General features: G+C 51.1%; 1 protein-coding gene across 1 annotated transcript; it reads right to left on the bottom strand.

Moving 5' to 3' along the window:
* Positions 1–983: 983 nt before the first annotated feature.
* Positions 984–3,467, bottom strand: SOX12 (SRY-box transcription factor 12). The gene is made up of 2 exons (XM_081917214.1): positions 3,336–3,467; positions 984–2,775 (listed from the first exon to the last, which is right to left on the bottom strand). The coding sequence occupies exon 2, from the start codon at positions 2,285–2,287 to the stop codon at positions 1,310–1,312; it is 978 nt and encodes a 325-aa protein (XP_081773340.1). The 5' UTR covers positions 2,288–2,775; positions 3,336–3,467; the 3' UTR covers positions 984–1,309.
* Between the last annotated feature and the right edge of the window lie 17,858 nt (positions 3,468–21,325).

The raw sequence follows: 21,325 nt of genomic DNA, 5'->3' as shown, positions 1-21,325 counted from the left end.
AGGGAAGCCGCTGGGTAGCCTCTGCCGACAGCCAGCAGGGAGGCTGGATTTGACCTTCGGTGAAAGTCACGGCCCCCCAGAGGTTGGGGGTGTTGCCCTCTATCCCTCTCAGGTGGGCCTGAGCTTCCCGTCCCAGGGACCCCCACCCTGAGAGATTCCCTGGCGTTAGCAATCTCCTTGGCCAATACCCAGAGAGGGTGGAACGTGGCAACACAGAGGGAGTGGCAAGGAGGGAAGGATGCCAACAAGACCCCGGTCTGCTTTGAATGCAGCAGGCGAGAGGAAGGAGGGACCCACGGCTCATGCCCGTGGCATGCACCTCTAGGGGGAATCGGGGAGGGTGGCATTTTTGGGTGTCGGTGACAGGAACCGGCTGCCCACGAGAAGAGGGCATGTGCGAGCATCGGATCCACGTGAACACCACGTGGGCGCCGCCCGGCTGTGCTTTTCCCCAACCCGGTTTGGGAGCGTGTTTTTGTGCGGAAAAGAAAACAAAACAAAAAAGTTATTGTGAAACGAGGACCCGGAAGCCCTGCCCACACTGGGTGCAAGACGGGCAGCAAAATGTTCCTGGACATCTCTCTGAACGCGACATGATCCAACGGGGAGGGTCTCTTTCCTGGGAGCCATTTAAAATGGAACAGAAGGGGGAAAGGGTGGGCAGTTTGGGGGGGGCGGGTGTCAGGTAACCGAAGGACAGAATACACCCCCCCACACACACACCCCACACCCCTGGCTGCCCACCGCAAGACAAGCACTGAAATGGCACGGAAATCAAAGTGGAGAATTGGAAGCTTGCAAGAGGAATAAGGAGCCGAAAGGAAAGAGCGTGGGCAAGCAGGAGAAGAGGAGAGGAATGGATCGGTGTGGAAACTGGGGGGGGGGGGCCGACCTCCGCCTTGGATGGCGGAGGAGCTGGGAAGCAGCTGCGAGGAGGAAGAGGCTGGGGGTGTGTGGGGGGGGGGAAACGGCTGGAGAGGCTTGCAATGTGGGGAAAAAACCTGATTAGACAGTCAAATTTCATGGGTAAATACACACTGCATCGAGCCCGGATCCCTCCGTGGCTCGTGGGGGGGCGAGAGGAAATGAGGAGCCCAGCCCCGGCACGCCAGCCCTGCCAAGCCAGAGGGTGCCGGCAAAGTGGGTGTGTGCCGAGCGGGGGATGGGCTGATGGAGAGCTCGCCTTTGAATGCAGCCAAGGCAAGAAAATGGAGATACCTGATTCCTGCATGTAAACAGCTGGGTTTCTTTTTTCTTTTTTTGAGACAACCTGATTGCGGAGAAGTGAGAGTTTACCTGGCTAAGGGATTCAGTACGTGAAGACTAAGTCTGAGATGCTGGACATCAGCCAGTCCCCAGCGATCATCTCAGTCACCTCCGGGGTGCAATAATCCGGGAACTCAAAGTGAGACGTGGCGCCCAGGGGGAAGAGGTCCAGGTCTTTGTCGAAGACGGACCAGTCCGGCGTCCCACAGGGCGTGTTCGGCTGGGCTCGGGCGGGCAGGAAACTCAAGAGCTCTTCTTCAAACTCTTCGTCCGACGAGGCGAAGGAAGACAGCGGGGACCGGGTGGACACTGGGGAAGGGGTCTCCGAGGACCTCGCCTGGTCCGAAAAGGACTTGGCGGCAGCAGCAGCAGCACCAACCTCGTGGTCCTTTGGGTCGCCAGAACTGCCCACCCACGCTCCTTTCTCGCCGCTCGCCGGCAGCACGTGCCAAAACTCTTTGCCGGGAGTTTTCGGGCCGTCGTCAAAAGGCGCCTCCATCAGCCGCGCTCCCAGCGGGTCGTCATCCAGCTCGGGCGTTGAGCGTCCCTCCTGGCTGCCGCTGCCACCCTGCTTGGGGGGCTGCCTTCTGCCGGACGCCACCCTCCCGAGGACGGAGGGCTTGATCTTGACCGAGACCCTGGGGCGGGACTTAGCAGTGCCCACCTTTCCCTTCTTCCTGGGCCGGTACTTGTAGTCTGGGTAGTCAGCCATGTGCTTCAGTCGCAGCCGTTCTGCCTCCTTGACAAAGGGGATTTTTTCAGAGTCCTGAAGGAGCTGCCAGCGCCGGCCAAGGCGCTTGGAGATCTCAGCATTGTGCATGTCCGGCCACTGGTCCATGATTTTCCGCCGCTCGTTCTGGGACCACACCATGAAGGCGTTCATGGGGCGTTTGATGTGCCCGCTGGGAGTCTTGCACCAGCCCGGCTCCCCTTTGGCATCCTTCAGCAGCAGGGCATCCTTGGGGCACACCTCCCGCTTGCCCTCCGACCCCCGGCTCCGCACGCTCCTCTGCTGGACCATCCTGCCCCCCTCGTCTTCCACGTTCCAGGCGCCGCTGAGCCCCGGGTTATTTTCTCATCATCCGGCGAGGGGTGGGCGGATCTGCCGCTCGCTCGTCCGGGTGCAAGAGCTCCTCTCTCTCTTCCCCCACGCCCACCCTGGCTGCCGGCGAGCTCTGCCTGGGCGTCCACACCCCCCTTTTAACTCAGTCGCTGAAGCAGCTGGCTGGCAAATTGACAGAAGTGGTTGTGGCACCTCGGCTGTGGCACCTTCCGCAGGCGCCAGACGAGCGGCGAAGGGAGCCGGGCCGGCGGTGGAGAGAGAGAAAGAAAGAAAGAAAGAGAGAGGGAGAGAGGGGTGATCTTTGGCAAGAAAAGCCGGCCGGAGGGCAGGAAGGGGTGGTTGAACGTCCGCTTCAGGCAGGCGAGCCCTTTGGGTGCTGAATCGCTTGGGAAGGCGAAGGAGAGTCACGACTTCACTGCTCGGCCGCTGAGCTTCCAAGGCAAGACCTGAGAACGATGGAAGGAAGGGAACGGCAGAGGGTCTCGGTCTTTTGCCCCTCGGCTGCCCTCCACGCCTCTCTCTCTCTCTTTCCCCAGCCAGGCAGCTCACGCCCACCCCTCTCGCTGGCTCCTCTCGGCTGCCTTCTCTTATAGCCCATCCCCGCCGACAGCCCCCTCCTCCTCCTCCTCCTCCTCTTCCCCCCTCCCAGACGGGCCCCTCCCCTCCTGCACAGTCTAGGGGCTGCTGCTCACACATTGCTCGCTCGGAGTAAACACCCAGGTGCTCATTCTGTCAATGGGAAGCCCCGCCCACCCGGGGACGTCATTGGTTGCGGGGCAGGAATGGAGGATTTGCATACCCCAATAGGGGCGCAACGGGGAAGGAGTTGCTGGAGAGAATGTCAAAAACTTTCTTGCCTCCGCCACCATCCTAAGAACAGACCACCGCCCCCTCCGCAGCCCACCCAGAGCATATCTGTTACCTGAGACCGGACCCCCCACCAACGCTCTCTCTGTTTCCTTGCCCCCCCAGGATTGACCCAAGGCAGGGGGTTTAATCGCCAGACCTTTCCTGTGCCACTGTCTGGCTTTCTGTTCCCGTCAAGTTCACAGGCAAACCTGGTTTGTTTGCTGTTTTTTTTCTGCAGGGAAAGGAGAAAGGAGCTTTTGCAAAAAAATATTTCAGATTCCTCAGCGTCAGGAAATTGTGCGCAAATATGCTCTGTGTTTGTGTGTGTGTTTGGAGGAATGGATTGAGAGAGAGAAAAAAGGTGTTTTAAACCTCGACCCAAGACAGCACGGGCAAATGCCAACTTTTCAACTGCTGCAAAACGATGCCTGCAGATGTGTTAAAAGGCAGAGCTGCAGAGGTCAGCCGGAAAGTTGGCAGTCCCTGTACACCTGGGAGTTTTCAGGATAGCGTTTGGTCAGCTGGGCACAGGAGATTCAGAATCCAGGTCAGGGGCCAACAACCTCCCTTCCTATACCCAATGCAAGACCCCAAGTTAACGCTAGGATTCTGTGACAGGCACAAGGCGAGGGGACGCCAAAGGCCGTCTAGCTCATCCTTCCTGCGCCCACAGGTCAGTCTATTCAACCCACAATTGTGACACGTGGGAATCACTTTCCTGAACGAACTCCTTCCCCCCCCCCCGAAGTGTAAATGCTAATTTGGCATTTTAAAAAACTGCTTGCACTTTCAGAAGAGCCATAGCTCAGGGGCAGAGCATCCATCTTGCAAGCAGAATCATCCAATCATCATCATCATCATCTATTATTTATACCCCGCCCATCTTGGAGTTGGAGGGACCTGAGGGTCATCTAGTCTGACCCCCTGCAATGCAGGAATCTTGGCTAAAGCATCCAGGACAGATCATCCAACCTCTGCTTAAAAGCCTCCAATGAAGGTCTAAGGTTTAATCCCCAGGTATGCTTGGGGGAGTCTGCTACCTGAAACCCTGGAGAGCGGCTGCCAGTCCGTGTAGACAATACTGAGAGGCCCCAAAGGCCTGACTCAGTAGAAGGCAGCTTCTTATGCTCCTAGTAAGCTTTACAGTTCACATTGATAATGGCACTCAGCACACAACGCTCCGTTTTATAATCTCCAATGCTCTAACTTGGGGTCAGCAACCTTTTTCAGCAAGGGGCCGGTCCACTGAATCTCAGACCTTGTGGGGGGCCCGGACTACATTTTGGGGGAAAATATGAGTAAATTCCTATGCCCCACAAATAACCCAGAGATGCATTTTAAATAAAAGGACACATTCTACTCATGTAAGAACACTGATTGCCGGACCGTTCGCGGGCCAGATTGAGAAGGTGATTGGGCCGCATCCGGCCCCCGGGCCTTAGGTTGCCTACCCCTGCTCTAACTGACATTATCCTAACAACAGCCCAGTAAGGAAGGCCAGAATTAATTCCTCCAAGCTGCAGAAAGTGCCTGAGAGACAGCAGCTTTCCTATGTCAACATACAGGGCTGGGTGTTCATCAGTATGCGGATGACGCCCAGCTCTACCTCTCTTTTAAATCAGAACCAGTGAAGGCGGTGAAGGTCCTGTGTGAGTGCCTGGAGGCGGTTGGAGGATGGATGGCAGCTAATGGATTGAGGTTGAATCCTGACAAGACAGAAGTACTGTTTTCGGGGGACAGGAGGTGGGCAGGTGTGGAGGACTCCCTGGTACTGAATGGGGCAACTGTGCCCCTGAAGGACCAGGTGCGCAACCTGGGAGTCATTTTGGACTCACAGCTGTCCATGGAGGCGCAGGTTAATTCTGTGTCCAGGGCGGCTGTCTACCAGCTCCATCTGGTACGCAGGATGAGACCCAACCTGCCTGCAGACTGGCCAGAGTGGTGCATGCTCTAGTTATCTCCCGCTTGGACTACTGCAATGCGCTCTACGTGGGGCTACCTTTGAAGGTGACCCGGAAACTGCAATTAATTCAGAATGTAGCAGCTAGACTGGTGACCGGGAGTTGCCGCCGGGACCACATAACACTGGTCCTGAGAGATCTGCATTGGCTCCCAGTACGTTTCTGAGCACAATTCAAAGTGTTGGTGCTGACCTTGAAAGCCCTAAACGGCCTCGGTCCTGTATACCTGAAGGAGCGTCTCCACCCCCATCGTTCTGCCCGGACACTGAGGTCCAGCGCCGAGGGCCTTCTGGCGGTTCCCTCATTGCGAGAAGTGAGGTTACAGGGAACCAGACAGAGGGCCTTCTCGGTAGTGGCGCCAGCCCTGTGGAACGCCCTCCCTTCAGATGTGAAGGAAATAAGCAGCTATCTTCTTTTTAAAAGACATCTGAAGGCAGCCCTGTTTAGGGAAGTTTTTAATATTTAATGCTGTTTTCTTTTTAACACTAGATTGGGAGCCGCCCAGAGTGGCTGGGGAAACTCAGTCGGGTGGGCGGGGTATAAATACTGTAATAAATTATTATTATTATTATTATTATTATTATTATTATTATTATTATTATTTAAACCAGTGGAGGCATCCTGACTCATAGCTCCCGCTCTTAACCGCTGCTCTTCAAGCATTCTCGCCGCAGAAACTAGAAACGGGAAAGGCAGCATGGTGTGTGGTGGTTAACGTGTCAAACTACGACCTGGGAGACCAGGGTTCGAATCCCCACTCAAAGCTCACTGGGTGACCTTGAGCCAATCCTTGCCCCTCTCAGCCGACCCTTCCCCACAGGGCTGTGGCAAGGATTAAATGAGAAGCGGGGGAGAGAACCTCGTAAACTGCCTCGGGCTCCTTGCAGGAAAGGGGAGACGTAAATGCCACAAATGACAGCACTTTGGAGGTCCCAGGTCACAAGGTGGTTAGATTGGTCTCAACTAGGGCCAGGGCCTTTTCAGCACGGGCCCCGACTTGGTGGAACGCTCTGTCACAAGAGACTAGGGCCCTGCGGGACTTGACATCTTTCCGCAGGGCCTGCAAGACAGAGCTGTACCGCCTGGCCTTTGGTTTTTACTCAGTCTGACCCTTATGTTGCCCTCCCCTTATGGTTTTGATCTATGGGCTACTATTAAAATGAGGCTGCATTTTAAATTGCATTTTAACCTGTATTTTAATTGGTCTCCCCCATCATGTTTTTACTGTAATTTTACTGGTGTTAGCCGGGGAGGGCGGGGTATAAATCAATCAAACAAACAAACAAACAATACAGAAACGGCTCAGTTGGTTACAGCGTGGTACTGATAATGCCATGGTTGCAGGTTCGATCCCCTTATGGGACAGCGGCATATTCCTTCATTGCAGGGGGTTGGACTAGATGACCCTCGGGGTCCCTTCCTTCCCGCTCTACAATTCTACGAAACCTGGCCCTCTCTGGATGCTGTGGTCTACAACTCCCATCAGCCCCCTCTTCCAGCCATTCCAGTTGAGGGAGCCTGGGCTGGATGGACAAATAGGTAAAGGTAAAGGGACCCCTGACCATTAGATCCAGTCGCGGACGACTGGGGTTGCAGCGCTCATCTCCCTTTATTGGCCAAGGGAGCCGGCGTACAGCTTCCGGGTCATGTGGCCAGCATGACTAAGCCGCTTCTGGCGAACCAGAGCAGCACACGTAAATGCCGTTTACCTTCCCGCTGGAGTGGTACCTATTTATCTACTCACACTTTGATGGACTTTCGAGCTGCTAGGTGGGCAGGAGCAGGGACCGAGCAACGGGAGCTCACTCTGTCGTGGGGATTCGAACCGCCAACCTTCTGATCGGCAAGTCCTAGGCTCTGTGGTTTAACCCACAGCACCACCCGCATCCCTTTGGATAGACAAATAGAATGACCTTAATTTAAGGCAGGCTTCCTTTGTTCCCAGGATTGGTTAAGACAAAGACAGAGAGCCAAGAATCGAAGAGCTCAAGTTCGGCAACCTTTACCATCACTCTCTCCGTTCACAAAAGTCACCCAGCACCTATGCAGACTGCGGCAAAAGCTGCTGATTTTGATCCATAAGACTCTATTTTATTTTATATTTGCATTTATTTGCATTTAAATGCCCCCCTTTCCCCCCCAAAGAGATCAAGGTGACACGAATGGTTCTCATTTAAGCCCCACAACAGCCCTTTGAGGCAGGCTGGGCTGAGAGGCAATGGCTAGCTTAAAGTCATGCAGTCTGATTCATGTCCGAATGAGGATTCGAACTCTGGTCTCCCAGGTGGAGACTCTAACCAGGCATCCCCAAACTCGGCCCTCCGGATGTTTTGGGACTTCAATTCCCATCATCCCTGACCACCAGTCCTGTTAGCTAGGGGTAATGGGAGTTGTAGTCCCCAAACATCTGGAGGGCCGAGTTTGTGGATGCCATGAACTGCAAAAAGATCAAACCTCTCCATTCTGAAGGAAAACAGCCCTGAGCGCTCACTGGAAGGACAGATCCTGAAGCTGAGGCTCCAAGACTTTGGCCCCTCATGAGAAGAGAAGACTCCCTGGAAAAGACCCTGATGTTGGGAAAGATGGAGGGCACAAGGAGAAGGGGATGACAGAGGATGAGATGGTGAGACAGTGTTCTCGAAGTGACCAGCATGAGTTGGACCAAACTGCGGGAGGCAGTGGAAGACAGGAGTGCCTGGCGCGCTCTGGTCCAGGGGGTCACAAACAGTCGGACACAACTAAACAACAAAGCTCTAACCACTACACCATGCTGCCCCTGAGGTTAGGCTTGGGGTCCTCAATGGGACATCTTTAGATGATCCTCTTGCCACCCACCAAGGCCCTTCCCACATCTCCCATTTTTTAAAAAAAACTAGGGATTTTGGCTTCTTTTAGCTGTTTGGTTGGGAGGGCTACCTGTTTTATGGGGGGCTGGAGGTCTGTGTTTTTTTCTCCTGTGCTGTATTTGTGTTGCGGAAGTGTAGGTAAAAACAAAACAAAAAATTCCTTCCAGTAGCACCTTAAAGACCAACTAAGTTTGTTCTTGGTATGAGCTTTCGTGTGCATGCACACTTCTTCAGATAGTGTAGGTGTTTTGCTTGTTGTTTGGGGAGGGGAAGGTTCTCAGCATTGCCAGTTTTTCTTCTGTAAAATGGGTATTTTTGTGGTGCCCACACTAGATTTCCAAAGGTGTCCCTGGGCTGGAAATGCCTGGGGACCCCCCAAAACCCAAGTACCTGCGAAAATGCCTCTACCTTGCAACCTTTATTGCCAAAAGCAATAAAATAAATAAATTGCTTGCCCTGTGTCTCCAGGCAAAGAGGGGTGTTAATGGCTCCCGAGGGGACTTCTATTCAGAGACCCTCTGAGTCATTGTGTTTCAAATGACTAAACACCCCCCCCCCCCAAACACACACAAAAACAGGCCGGCCAGCCAAATTCTTTTCTTTTGCAAGGCTAGTATAAATCACAAAACCTTACCTGTTCTTTCCGGGTTCTGACACCATTCCATTGGGTTTTCTCCCCAAAATGCAGCAGATACTATCCGTCTCCCAAACAGCATCCTCAGACTGGATTGTTGCAGCGGTGCTGGGGCACAGGGTGCTTGAAACAGCAAAAGAAACTAAGGCCCAGGGGCTGGATCCGGCCCAATCGCCTTCTAAATCCGGCCTGCAGATGGTCTGGGAATCAGCATGTTTTTACATGAGTGTCCTTTTATTTAAAATGCATCTCTGGGTTATTTGTGGGGCATAGGAACTCGTTCATTTATTTATTTTTCAAAATATAGCCCGGCCCCCCACAAGGTCTGAGGGACAGTGGACCGGGCCCCTGCTGAAAAAGTTTACTGGCCCCTGCTATAGAATTTGGGGGGCTACCACTTTAAAGGCCCTGCAAAGCTCATGAAGAAGGCAGTGGGTTGGGTGTTGCTGGAAACAAATGCTGGGCAAGATGGACCCCCTGACCCAGGGAGTGCCATCATTTTAGGCCTATGGGCACATTTGAATTTGGGTTAGATGTCCATGGTACCATTGTGCCCACAGGGACCGAGTTAGCAACCTGCACATTTCTGGTCCATCAATGCATTAATATTCCCAACTGCAGCCTTAGAACCGTAGAATTGCAGAGTTGGAAGGAACCCTGAAGATCATTCAGTCCAACCCTCTGCAATGCAGGAATATGCAGCCGGGAATCGAACCTGCAACCTTGGCATTATCCGCACCATGCTCAATATTGGAGAGGCAGAACTGGGCTGGCAGAAGCAAGTGATGCTCAGGAAGGAATTGATAATATGATCATTTTATTTTTTTTGTATCTGGAAGTGCTCCTGTCTCATAGCAGCAGCCAATCGGATGCCTCTGCCCCCCCCCCCAATAGTGAAAATACTTGTTTACTGACACACCTGGTAGATTTGGCTGGGGCACAGTTGACTCAGAGCTTCCCCTTCAATTCACGCCCCCTCTAAACTATAAATCTAAAGCCGTATCAAACCACTTTAAACCGCCCCGGCTTTCCCCAAGAGAAACCTGGGAGCTGTAGTTTGTTCAGGGGGCTGAGAGTGCATGGAGACCCCTTTCCCCCTCACAGAGCTACAATTCCCCGAGTTCCCGACAAGGAAGGATTGCTTGTTAAAAGCCGCCCTGAATTGCAGCCGAGCTCTGTTGCAGGGAATAGGGGTGCCTCCTCCGAACTCTCAGCACCCTTAAGAAACTACAGTTCCCACTATCCTTTGGCTACAATGATAGGGAACTGCTTTAAATGCACAGTGCAGAAGGGGCATCTTGTGGCAAAGGTTTTTGCTCAGTTGCGCCCTCGGTCCGCCTTCTCCAACCTGGTGCTACAACTCCCAGTAGCCTTGGCCAGTGTGCATGTAGTCTTTCTGGGGGGGGCACCAGGTTACCCTAGGCGGCTCCCCAGACATACCTCCATCCTTGCCTCTCTTCTTGAATCCTGAGTACCTCCAGATCTTGCATTCAGAGTCCTCCGGTCCTTGCATAGCTCCTTGCCCATCCTTGCTGCAGCCCAAACTGGCCTTCCTCATCTGGTCGTGGTCAGACCTAAGCCCAGCTCCCCCCATCAAACTTCCAGTAGAGTCCAGCAGGACACCCCCCCAACTCTTGCAGACGCCCCCCCAAAAGTTGACTTCTTACTGCAAGCCTCTTGCTCCCTTTGCAGAGATGTTTTGGAGAGTAGTGGCTCCTCCCCTTCTTCCTGAAATCTCCGCCCCCTTGCTGCCACTAATTCACCCCTGCTAGGTGCAAGCCCACGGGGCAATTTGTGGCCAGCTAGCCACCAATTTGTGGCCAGCCGTCTATGGCACCCAACCATGCTTTCAGACTGCTGGACCATCTGCAAAAGCTGTTTCCCAGCTCCTTGCATTTGCATGCCTAAAAGGTGTGGAATTGCAAATTTCGGGGGCAGGTTCTTACAGAAAAGCCGGAAAAAGGAGGAAGTTGCTTCTTCCCATTGCCACATTTTTAAAGCTGCTCTGGAGATTTGGGCCTTTGTTCCCCTGTTCTTTTGTTCGCTGCAATTGATTTGCAAATCGCTGCTGAACCTCTCTCTCTCTCTCTCTCTGCAAGTGTCCTGCTAACCTTGAACAGAGTTTGGCAGCCTGGGACAGATGGGAGGACACCGGGTTGGCAAATGCTAAGTTAAGGTCTTGTGAGAAGGTGTGCTTTTAGATAGCACCTTGGTGTTGAGCAAAACTCCTTTGACTGGCCCGGCAGAGGAGCTCAGGCATTGCAAAGGACTTGAGCTCTGGTCTAGAATCCTAGCATTGAAGAGTTGGAAGGTCATGTATTCCAACGGCCCACAATGACCCAGGCAGTCTTTGCAATGCTAAAGTGACTCCCAGGCTGCGCACCTGGTCCTTCGGGTGCACAGTTACCACATTCAGGACCAGGGAGTCCCCCACATCCACCCTGTCCCCCCAAAACAGCACTTCTGTCTTGTTGGGATTCAACCTCAATCCATTGACCGTCAAAATAAATTAAAAAATTGTCCAGTAGCACCTTAAAAAGGGTAAAGGGACCCCTGACTATTAGGTCCAGTTGCGGACGACTCAGGGGTTGTGGCGCTCATCTCGCTTTATTGGCCAAGGGAGCCGGCGTACAGCTTCCGGGTCATGTGGCCAGCAGGACTAAGCCGCTTCTGGCGAACCAGAGCAGCGCATGGAAACGTCGTTTACCTTCCCGCCGGAGTGGTACCTATTTATCTACTTGCACTTTGACGTGCTTTCAAACTGCTAGGTTGGCAGGAGCAGGGACCGAGCAACGGGAGCTCACCCCGTTGCGGGGATTTGAACCGCCGCCCATCTGATCGGCAAGCCCTAGGCTCTGTGGTTTAACCCACAGCACCACCAACTAAATATGTTCTGGGTATAAGCTTTTGTGTGCACATGTTATACCCAGAACATACATAGTTGGTCTCTAAGGTGCTGCTGAACAATTTTTATTTATTTATTTCGATTGTGTCATGCCAACACGGCTACCTACCTGTACACCCACAAATCCTATGCTCCATTCATGATTATTCATGCCTCCTGCTTAAACATAAGCAATATAAATGAGTTTACTTTTATTTATTTAATCCATTTATATGCCACCCTTTATCCAAAGTTCCCAGGCCAGTGTACCAGTATGATTTAGTGAGCATAAAAAACCATAACACAGACCATAAAAATAAAATAACAGGCCATAGATTGTTTAATGGTCAAAGGCCAGGGTAAAGAGGGAAGTTTTTGCCTGGTGTCTAAAGATATGTAATGATGGCACCAGGCGAGCCTTTCTGGGGAGAGCATTCCACAAGCAGGTAGCCACCACAGAAAAGGCCCATTCTCTTGTTGCCCCCCCCCCGAACCTCTCAGGGAGGGGGACGTATGACAAGTGGAGGGTCTGGGTTGGTTCATATGGGGAGAGGGGGTCCTTAAGTTATTGAGGTCCTGAGCTATGTAAGGCTTTGTGGGTCAAAGCCAGCACTTTGAATTGGGCCCAGAAATGAATTAGCAACCAATGTAGTCGCGTCAGGATAAACAAATAAGAAGGCAATTGGCCTTGCAGTTCAGGGGCCAAGTCCTAGCATGGTCATTGTGGGCCTTTCTGGGTCATTTCCTCTCTCAGCCTCAGTTTTCCCATCTGCATAATGGGGATAGGAGCTCCCTGCTGCACAGGGTGCTATGAAGACCAGCACAGTAAAAGGCAACACAGCACACCCTGCAGCTTTTGCAGCTCTGTGTAACTGATGTCCCACTAGTGTAAAACGAAGGTGCAGAAATTGCTCAGGTGTCTCATTGCCAATTGCCTTCCTCTCGCAACCCCAAGAATACCACACTGCTTTCTTTCTGCCTCCTTTGTGACACAGCCTGATGCATTAAATTCGCACATCCCAAACTTTTTACCAAACATTGCGTTTTGAACCGGGGCAGATTTCTGGTTTCCGTCGGAAACCACCTCCAGAAGCTGCTAAAACTTGAGCCATCCCTTTTTGTCTGCTTGGCTCTCCCACTTTACCAGCCCAACTCCACCAGATGTGTTTCAAAAACCCGCTACTCGGTGCATCTGCTGCCTTTGTAGCCTCAAACTCCAAATGACGGTAGCAACGGGGGCATTTTGTCGAACCCGTCTTGGCGGAGGCATGGAGACAAGGGGAAAGAAAACAGCTTGCCGTAATTTGTTCTTTATTATGCTTATTGTTATCTGGGTTTGAGATTCTCCTCCCAGCACCCCACAGGCATATTGAAGGAGACAAACAGAGGCAGAGATTACGGAGCACCGTGGAGATAGGAGCAGCAGCAGCGCCAGGACTGACAGATGTGTTAACATTAATCATGCCCAACTTAAAAGAGTTGCCTCCTTTTCGGTGATTTGTCTCCGGCTAAGTGTGCTGCTGGCTGCAGGGACGCCCAAATGGGGGTGCAGGGAAGGCGCCTGGGTGATGTTGCCTGAGCGACTGGGAGCTTCCTGGGGCAGGTGAGGCTGCCATTGGCTGTTCCGGAGGCGGAGGACTTCCCGGAGCAGGTGAGGTGCTTATTGGTCGCCTGGGCGACTGCAAGGATGCCGGCTCGGGGGTGCTTCTGATTGGCTGCTGGGCTGAGTGATGGGTTATCCGACTGTCTCATCCTGTGGAGGCAGTTTCCGTGGCAACAAGAGTTGCAAAGGAGAACCAGGGACCTAGGCCGCAATTGGCAGTATTGGAAAGGGTGGGGGAGAGAAGATAAAGAATATATGGGAAGGGGGAGAGGGAGAGGGAGGAGTTGTAGGACCCTCTCAAGGCTGCTATGCTTCCTTCGTGGGTTGCAGATTTACACGCCTTCCTGGCAGGCCACGGATCAGCCAGACCTCGGATGATTATATTATTTATTGTCATCTAATAAGGTGTCTGAAATATAACACAGATCTGTATTTGTCTCCCCGGGTAGTAGCTCTGGTTGAGAGCAGGCGCACAATAAAACTGCCAGCACATTTGCAAAGCTAAGCAGGGTCCGGAATGGATTCGGATTGGGTGGGGGGGCATGTGTTGAGATTCCTGCATGTCAGGGGGTTGAACTAGATGACCCTCGGGTCCCTACGATTCTATGAATGGCAGCATCTGAGATACTTTCTCTCACAGGGCTGGGCAGGGCATAGATCCACATCTACTGGCAAATTGCTTGGTGGCTTCCCCTAGCTTTCTGACCACTGGTTGTTTAACAATAGTGATGAGAATGACAAAATGTGTGGTCCCTCTCTAACCCCATCCCCCCCCAAAAGAGGCTGTTGAAATAAAGAGAACTGAGTTGGGAGGAACCAGTGTGTGGGGGTGTTTCTTTATTTAAAACATCAATATGCCACATTTCAGCGCCTCTTCTAAAAATGAAACAATTACTAATAGGTTAATAACTAGCCTGTGGTTTATGTCTGAAAGGACCATGTGCGCAGCCTGGGAGTCATTTTGGACTCACAGCTGTCCATGGAGGCGCAGGTCAATTCTGTGTCCAGGGCGGCTGTTTACCAGCTCCATCTGGTACACAGGATGAGACCCTACCTACCTGCAGACTGTCTGGCCAGAGGGGTGCATGCTCTGGTTATCTCCCGCTTTGACTACTGCAACTAATCCAGAATGTGGCAGATTGACCGGTGACAGGGAGCGGCCGCCGCCGAGACCACGAGACCTACATTGGCTCCCAGTATGTTTCCAAGCACAATTCAAAGTGTTGGTGCTGACCTTTAAAGCCCTAAACGGCCTTGGTCCAGTACACCTGAAGGAGCATCTCCACCCCCACTGTTCAGCCTGGACACTGAGGTCCCGCGCAGAGGGCCTTCTGGCAGTTCCCTCACTGTGAGAAGTCAAGTGAGAAGTCAGAGGGCCTTCTCAGTGGTGGCACCCAACCTGTGGAACACCTTCCCACCAGATGTCAAAGAGAAAACAACTACCAGACTTTTAGAAGACATCTGAAGGCAGCCCTGTTTAGGGAAGCTTTAAATGTTTGATGCATTACTGTATTTTAATATTTTGTTGGAAGCCACCCAGAGTGGCTGGGGAAGCCCAGCCAGATGGGCGGGGTATAAATAATAAATGATGATGATGATGATGATGATGATGATGATGATGATGATGAAAGGACAGTGGGTTCATTTCTGGGACCAAAAAACAAATTCCTGGCCGATTATGCTCAGAGGAACTCTTGTCTTTAATTCCTGTGTGCAGCTGGTGGATTTCACAACCACGGTAAAAAAAAACCAAGACAGATCATGTTATGTGAAGTATACCCAACCCTTATTTGGTTTGCCTTCTGTACAGAGTAGAAAACTGTCTTCTTTGCTCTGCTTCTGGGTCTAACCCCTTTTGCTAATACAATTAAAAATATTGTTACATGAAATCATGGCCAGTGTCTATATTGCAGCACAAGCTGCCCATCTCCCATAATCTGTCATTTGGGGATAAGGAAACAGACCTGTCTTGCGGGGGGATAGTAAGGGGATGGGTTAGCAAAAAGAGGCATGTGAGGCCTAAACTTACTGTCATATGGGGAGAGATGGACCCACATCAGTCCAGAAGCATTGTGGATGTATTCCTGTGCCCCCTGTCTCACCCAATTCATGTCAGTGTTCAAGTCTTTCAGACCTGCAGCCCAAAGCCCCGGCTAATTGTTTTGACACTGACCCGATGTTGGGAGATTCAGGAAGGAGAAAAGGGAAGCGTTAAACTATGGAACTCCCATACTTTGCGATAGCTCCCAACTTGGATGGCTCTAAAAGAGGATATCTTTGCTTTTTAAGATACTGTAAAAAAAAGCAGAGATATCCTCTTTTGTCAGCAAAGGTCCGTATACTTAAAGCTATGGTTTTCCCAGTAGGGATGTATGGAAGTGAGAGATGGACCATAAAGAAGGCTGATCGCCGAAGAATGGATGCTTTTGAATTCTGGTGCTGGAGGAGACTCTTGAGAGTCCCATGGACTGCAAGAAGATCCAACCTCTCCATTTTGAAGGAAATCAGCCCTGAGTGCTCACTGGAAGGACAGATCCTGAAGCTGAGGCTCCAATACTTTGGCCCCCTCATGAGAAGAGAAGACTCCCTGGAAAAGACCCTGATGTTGGGAAAGATGGAGGGCACAAGGTGAAGGGGACGACAGAGGAGGAGATGGTTGGCAGTGTTCTTGAAGCTACCAGCATGAGTTTGACCAAATTGCGAGAGGCAGTGGAAGACAGGAGGGCCTGGCGTCCTCTGGTCCAGGGGGTCACGAAGAGTCGGACACGACTAAACAACTAAACAACAACAAAAGAGGATAAGGCAAATTCAGGCAGGAGGCGGCTACCCCGACCCTGCAATCTTCATCTAATGCCCTTGTCAGAGTGCCCTGTCCAATAAGGTGCCCTAGATGGCAGTCGGTGGCAGGGCCTTGCCAGTGTTGGCACCCCAAAAGCAGAATGCCCTTGTCACCAGACTGTTGCTACTTTAATGTCTTTCCAGCCCCTGGAGAGTTTTCTCATTTCCCCCAAGTAGCACATTGTAACCTTTAATGTTGCTTCAGCTCTGTTCGGCTTTTTTTTTTATTCTCTGCTCTATTTATTCTTAGACCTTTTCAAAATTATCTTATTTGGTGTTTTGTTTCTATTGCATTTGTTGTATTTTTAGCTTGTTATTTTTATTCTGTGAGCTGCCTGGAGATCTTCTTGTAATAGAGAAGCCTATAAATAATGGAAGTAAGGAAGTAAATAAGCAAATAAACAGGCCAACCCCTGCAGCTCTGCCTTTTTTATTTTATTTTTTTAAAAAAGCAGTTCCTCAATGTGTAGACAGAAGCAGAACATGCTTCACCCCATCTTCTTATTTCTGTGCATCGGCCATCTTCTATTAAAGGCATGAGCGCAGGCCAGGATTTGGTCAGTTGGCAACCGTGCATCAAGGCATTGTTGGAGGACTTGCATAGACCTTTCATAGAATCATAGAGTTGGAAGAGACCACAAGGGCCATCGAGTCCAACCCCCTGCCAAGCAGGAAACACCATCAGAGCACTCCTGACATATGGTTGTCAAGCCTCTGCTTAAAGACCTCCAAAGAAGGAGACTCCACCACACTCCTTGGCAGCAAATTCCACTGTCGAACAGCTCTTACTGTCAGGAAGTTCTTCCTAATGTTTAGGTGGAATCTTCTTTCTTGTAGTTTGGATCCATTGCTCCGTGTCCGCTTCTCTGGAGCAGCAGAAAACTACCTTTCTCCCTCCTCTATGTGACATCCTTTTATATATTTGAACATGGCTATCATATCCCCCCTTAACCTCCTCTTCTCCAGGCTAAACATGCCCAGCTCCCTTAGCCGTTCCTCATAAGGCATCGTTTCCAGGCCTTTGACCATTTTGGTTGCCCTCCTCTGGACACGTTCCAGTTTGTCAGTGTCCTTCTTGAACTGTGGTGCCCAGAACTGGACACAGTACTCCAAGTGAGGTCTGACCAGAGCAGAATACAGTGGCACTATAGAATAGAATAGAATTGTAGAGTTGGAAGGGACCCTGAGGGTCATCTAGTCCAACCCCCTGCAATGCAGGGATCGTTTCCCATGTGGGGCTCAAACCCACGATCCAGAGATCTACCAGCCCCCTCCTCATTTAACCCCCACAACAACCCAGTGAGGTAGGTCTGACTGAGAGGCAGTAAGTGGCCCAAGGTCACCCCTAGTGGTGAGATTTGAACCCTGGTCTCCCAGGTCCTAGTCTAACCACTATACCACACTGCCTCATCCTTTTACCAAAGGGTGGACAGGAAGGTAGTCACCCTGCTCTACAGCAAGGCTAGTTTTCCTCCACGATATATAGGGACTGATCCCTCAACATAAGCTGGAAAGAAGCTAAGCTGTCAGAATTGCATATGCAGGGGGAATTTTTGTTTCTAATCATGCAAAAATGAAACGGAAAAGGGGGAAAAAAGAGAAGAAGAAGCCTGGAGCCTCTTCAGCAAAAATGGTACTTATTGCTACGCAGATATATTCTATATTCCTTTCATTACCATGCTAATTAGTGTTCCTGCCATGGTTCCCAGGCAGCTTTCACTAGAGCAAATAGCCCAGCTGAGTTAGATAGAGGGGGGAACGAAAAATTAAGATGATGGAGGAAACTGCCACCCGCCCTCTTCTGCTGAAAGAAGAAGCCGGAGTTATTCAGGCTCCTTGCATCTACGACGCAAGTTTAAGGGCAGATAGGTTGGCCGTGGAGCTTCCAGGTTCAAAAGCAATCTACCTCTTATATATAATATAATATATAAGCACAACCAGGGATGGAAGCCTGTTGCACCCAAAAGCTGCAGGCAAGATTTCTGGGGTGTGGGTGTGTAGAATGCTAGGCTCTGTGCATCTTTGCCAGAAATCTTGGTACGTTTTTACGATCCTGGTCAGTTGTTATTGTTTAGTCGTTTAGTTGTGTCCGCCTCTTCATGACCCCCTGGACCAGAGCATGCCAGGCACTCCTGTCTTCCACTGCCTCCCGCAGTTAGGTCAATCTCATGCTGGTAGCTTCGAGAACACTGTCCCACCATCTTGTCCTCTGTCATCCCTTTCTCCTTGTGCCCTCCATCTTTCCCCACATCAGGGTCTTTTCCAGGGAGTCTTCTCTTCTCATGAGGTGGCCAAAGTCTTGGAGCCTCCGCTTCAGGATCTGTCCTTCTAATGAGCGCTCAGGGCTGATTTCCTTCAGAATGGAGAGGTTTGATCTTCTTGCAGTCCATGAGACAGACTCTCAAGAGTCTCCTCCAGCACCAGAATTCAGAAGCATCCATTCTTCGGCGATCAGCCTTCTTTATGGTCCAGCTCTCACTTCCATACATCACTGCTGGGACCTTTGCGGATCCTGGTCAGAGCCGAGTTTAAGTGTTTGCATTTTGTGGAATCATGGAATTGTAGAATTGGAAGGTGATAGGTGCCATCTCACGCTGGAGATTGAAGGTGCCCACAGCTTTGCCCGTTGGCAAAAAAGTTATTGTGTGTGCCGAAGCACCCACGGCCCCCTAGAATTGGCCACAGTGCCTAGGGCAGGGGTCAGCAAACTTTTTGAGCAGGGGGCCAGTCCCCTGTCCCTCAGACCTTGTGGGGAGGCAGACTACATTATGGGGGAAAATGAACGAATTCCTACACCCCACAAATAACCCAGAGATGCAGTTTAAATAGAAGGACACATTCTACTTGTGTAAAAACATGCTGATTTCTGAATCGTCCGTGGGCCGGATTTAGAAGGCGATTGGGCCAGATCCGGCCCCCGGGCCTTAGTTTGCCTACCCATGGTCTAGGGTCACCTAGTCGTGCTTACAGCTGTCCCTGAGTGGCCCGAACCACCAACTTGGGATAGGTCAGGAGAGCATGCGACTCTTAATTTAAGGGTTGTGGGTTCAAGCTCCATGCTGGGCAAAAGATCTCTGCATTGCAGGGGGGTTGGTTTGGATGACCCTTGGGGTCCCTTCCCCAGTTCTGTTGCCTTATCTTTGTAATGCAGAGTTGGTTTGCCAACAGGCCCAGTGCCAGAACCAGCTCTCCATAGAGCACATCCTTGGGGATCCTTTTCTACTTCTATATCTATTATTTAAATCCATTATAACCAGTGCTATTTTTTCTAGAAAAAGAGGAACTTCTCTTAGAATGACAAAGGCGCCCACCTGAGAGATGCCGGAACTGAGCTCCTGTGAGCTCCGGTTGAAAAAAACGCCCTGATTATAACCCAGAGATGCATTGTAAATAAAAGGACACATTCTACTTATGTAAAAACATGCTGATTCCTGAACAGTCCACGGCCGGATTGAGAAGGCGATTGGGCCGGATCCAGCCCATGGGCCTTATGTTGCCTACCCACGGTTTAGGCGCAGCGGTTCTCAACCTGTGGGTCCCCAGATGTTGTTGGACTACAACTCCCATCATCCCTGATCTCTGGCCTTGCTAGCTAGGGATGATGGGAGTTGTAGTCCAACAACATCTGGGGACCCACAGGTTGAGAAAGGCTGCTTTAGGGCCTCTCAATCACCCATCCCATTCTTGATGTCCGAATCCATCCCATGTCCAACTCTATGGGAGACCCCCTCTCCCTCCAAAAACCAGATGCCCCACTTCCTCCAGCTAGAGAGAGGCTCTACCCTTCCAGGATGAAAACCCGGACGCCACCTTCCTTAACTGCTGCTTGCTGGCTTGTGCTCAGCCCCACACTGACTGCTGGGGACCTGAGCCAATTTGTTCTCAGGCTCCATCCCAGACTCTTTGCCCAGGGCAAACTCTCTGATGGGAAATGGCATTAGGACCCAGGGCCCAGCAGGGCAGCTGCGATTGGCTGCCGGTGATGTCATCCAGGAGCTACCTAGGTTCTGCCCTAGCCTCCCCCTCCCCTCTTCCTCCCCCCACCCCTCCATTAAACTCCATTTCAAGGGAAAGCAGATTGGCTCAGCTCTGCTGCAAGCTTCAGTTCCCAAGGAGTTAACTTAAAGTGACAGGTGCAGGCGGAGAGAAGCAGATCCCTTCCATGTGGCTCCGAAGGGCTGCCTGAATGTCAAAAGGGATGTTTTGGAGGAGCTGGGATATCAGAGGCCAGCATTTATGCTCAGATGGCTGCAAGAAATGCATGCCTGCGTCTGCCAGGCTCCCGTTGCAAAAGGACCCTTTTTGCAACGTCAGGCAATGGTCCGTCTTGCCATTCTTGAGCAGGGATGGCAGGAAAGGGATCCCCCTCGATCCGTTGGTTCACTTTGCAGAAGACCCTTCCTTGCACTGGTGGAGCGCGGAGTTGAACTGAGGAACTCCTTGCTACTAGAGGCGGTGGGCACCACCAAGTTGACTGGCTAACCGTATGCACCCCCACAAAAAATTGCCAGCTTCATATTTGGAAAACAGGTGTGGAAACGATGAAATTCTTCAAATATAAAATATAGATATTATATGATACGATGCGATACTCTTTATTGTCATTGTCCCAACAACGAAACTGAAAAATCTACATAAGATATTCAAAACCCGACAAGCCTCCTATCCCGGCTATCCCAGCCTGGTTAGCCCCCTAAAAACTCTGATACCCCATTTTTAAATACAGTGGTACCTCGGGTTAAGAACTTAATTCGTTCCGGAAGTCCGTTCTTAACCTGAAACTGTTCTTAACCTGAAGCACCACTTCCTGCCACCGCACAATTTCTGTTCTCATCCTGAAGCAAAGTTCTTAACCCAAGGTACTATTTCTGGGTTAGCTGAGTCTGTAAACTGAAGCATATGTAACCTGAAGTGTATGTAACCCGAGGTACCACTGTACAATATACTCCCATACAGACTCCTTACAATGCGTTTAAAACCAAAATCAGATTTGGGTAGAAACTGTTTCTCAGGTGGCTAGTCCTAGTCTTTATAACCCTGTACCTTCTTCCAGAAGGCAGAAGCTGAAAGAGATCATTTCCTGGGTGCGCACTATCCTGCACTATCTCTGAATCTTTCTTATGGCACCTGGAAGCATAGATTTGATCCAAGGTGGGAAGAGTGCGCCCAATTATTCTCTCCGCAGTTTTTACAACCTTGGACAGCATTGTTTTTTCCCTGGCCGTGCAGCTCCCAAACCACACACAGAGACCATAAGTTAATACACTCTCCACAGTACAATGGTAAAATGCCATCAACAGGTCCTTTGAGAGATTGTTTTTCCTGAGGATTCTCAGAAAATATAACCTCTGCTGTGCTCTCTTCACCAGGTCTTTGCTGTT

This window comes from Podarcis melisellensis (assembly GCF_964234715.1).
Source record: "Podarcis melisellensis genome assembly, chromosome: 6".
Lineage (NCBI taxonomy): Eukaryota > Metazoa > Chordata > Lepidosauria > Squamata > Lacertidae > Podarcis > Podarcis melisellensis.
This window is presented reverse-complemented; position numbering and strand designations above follow the sequence as displayed.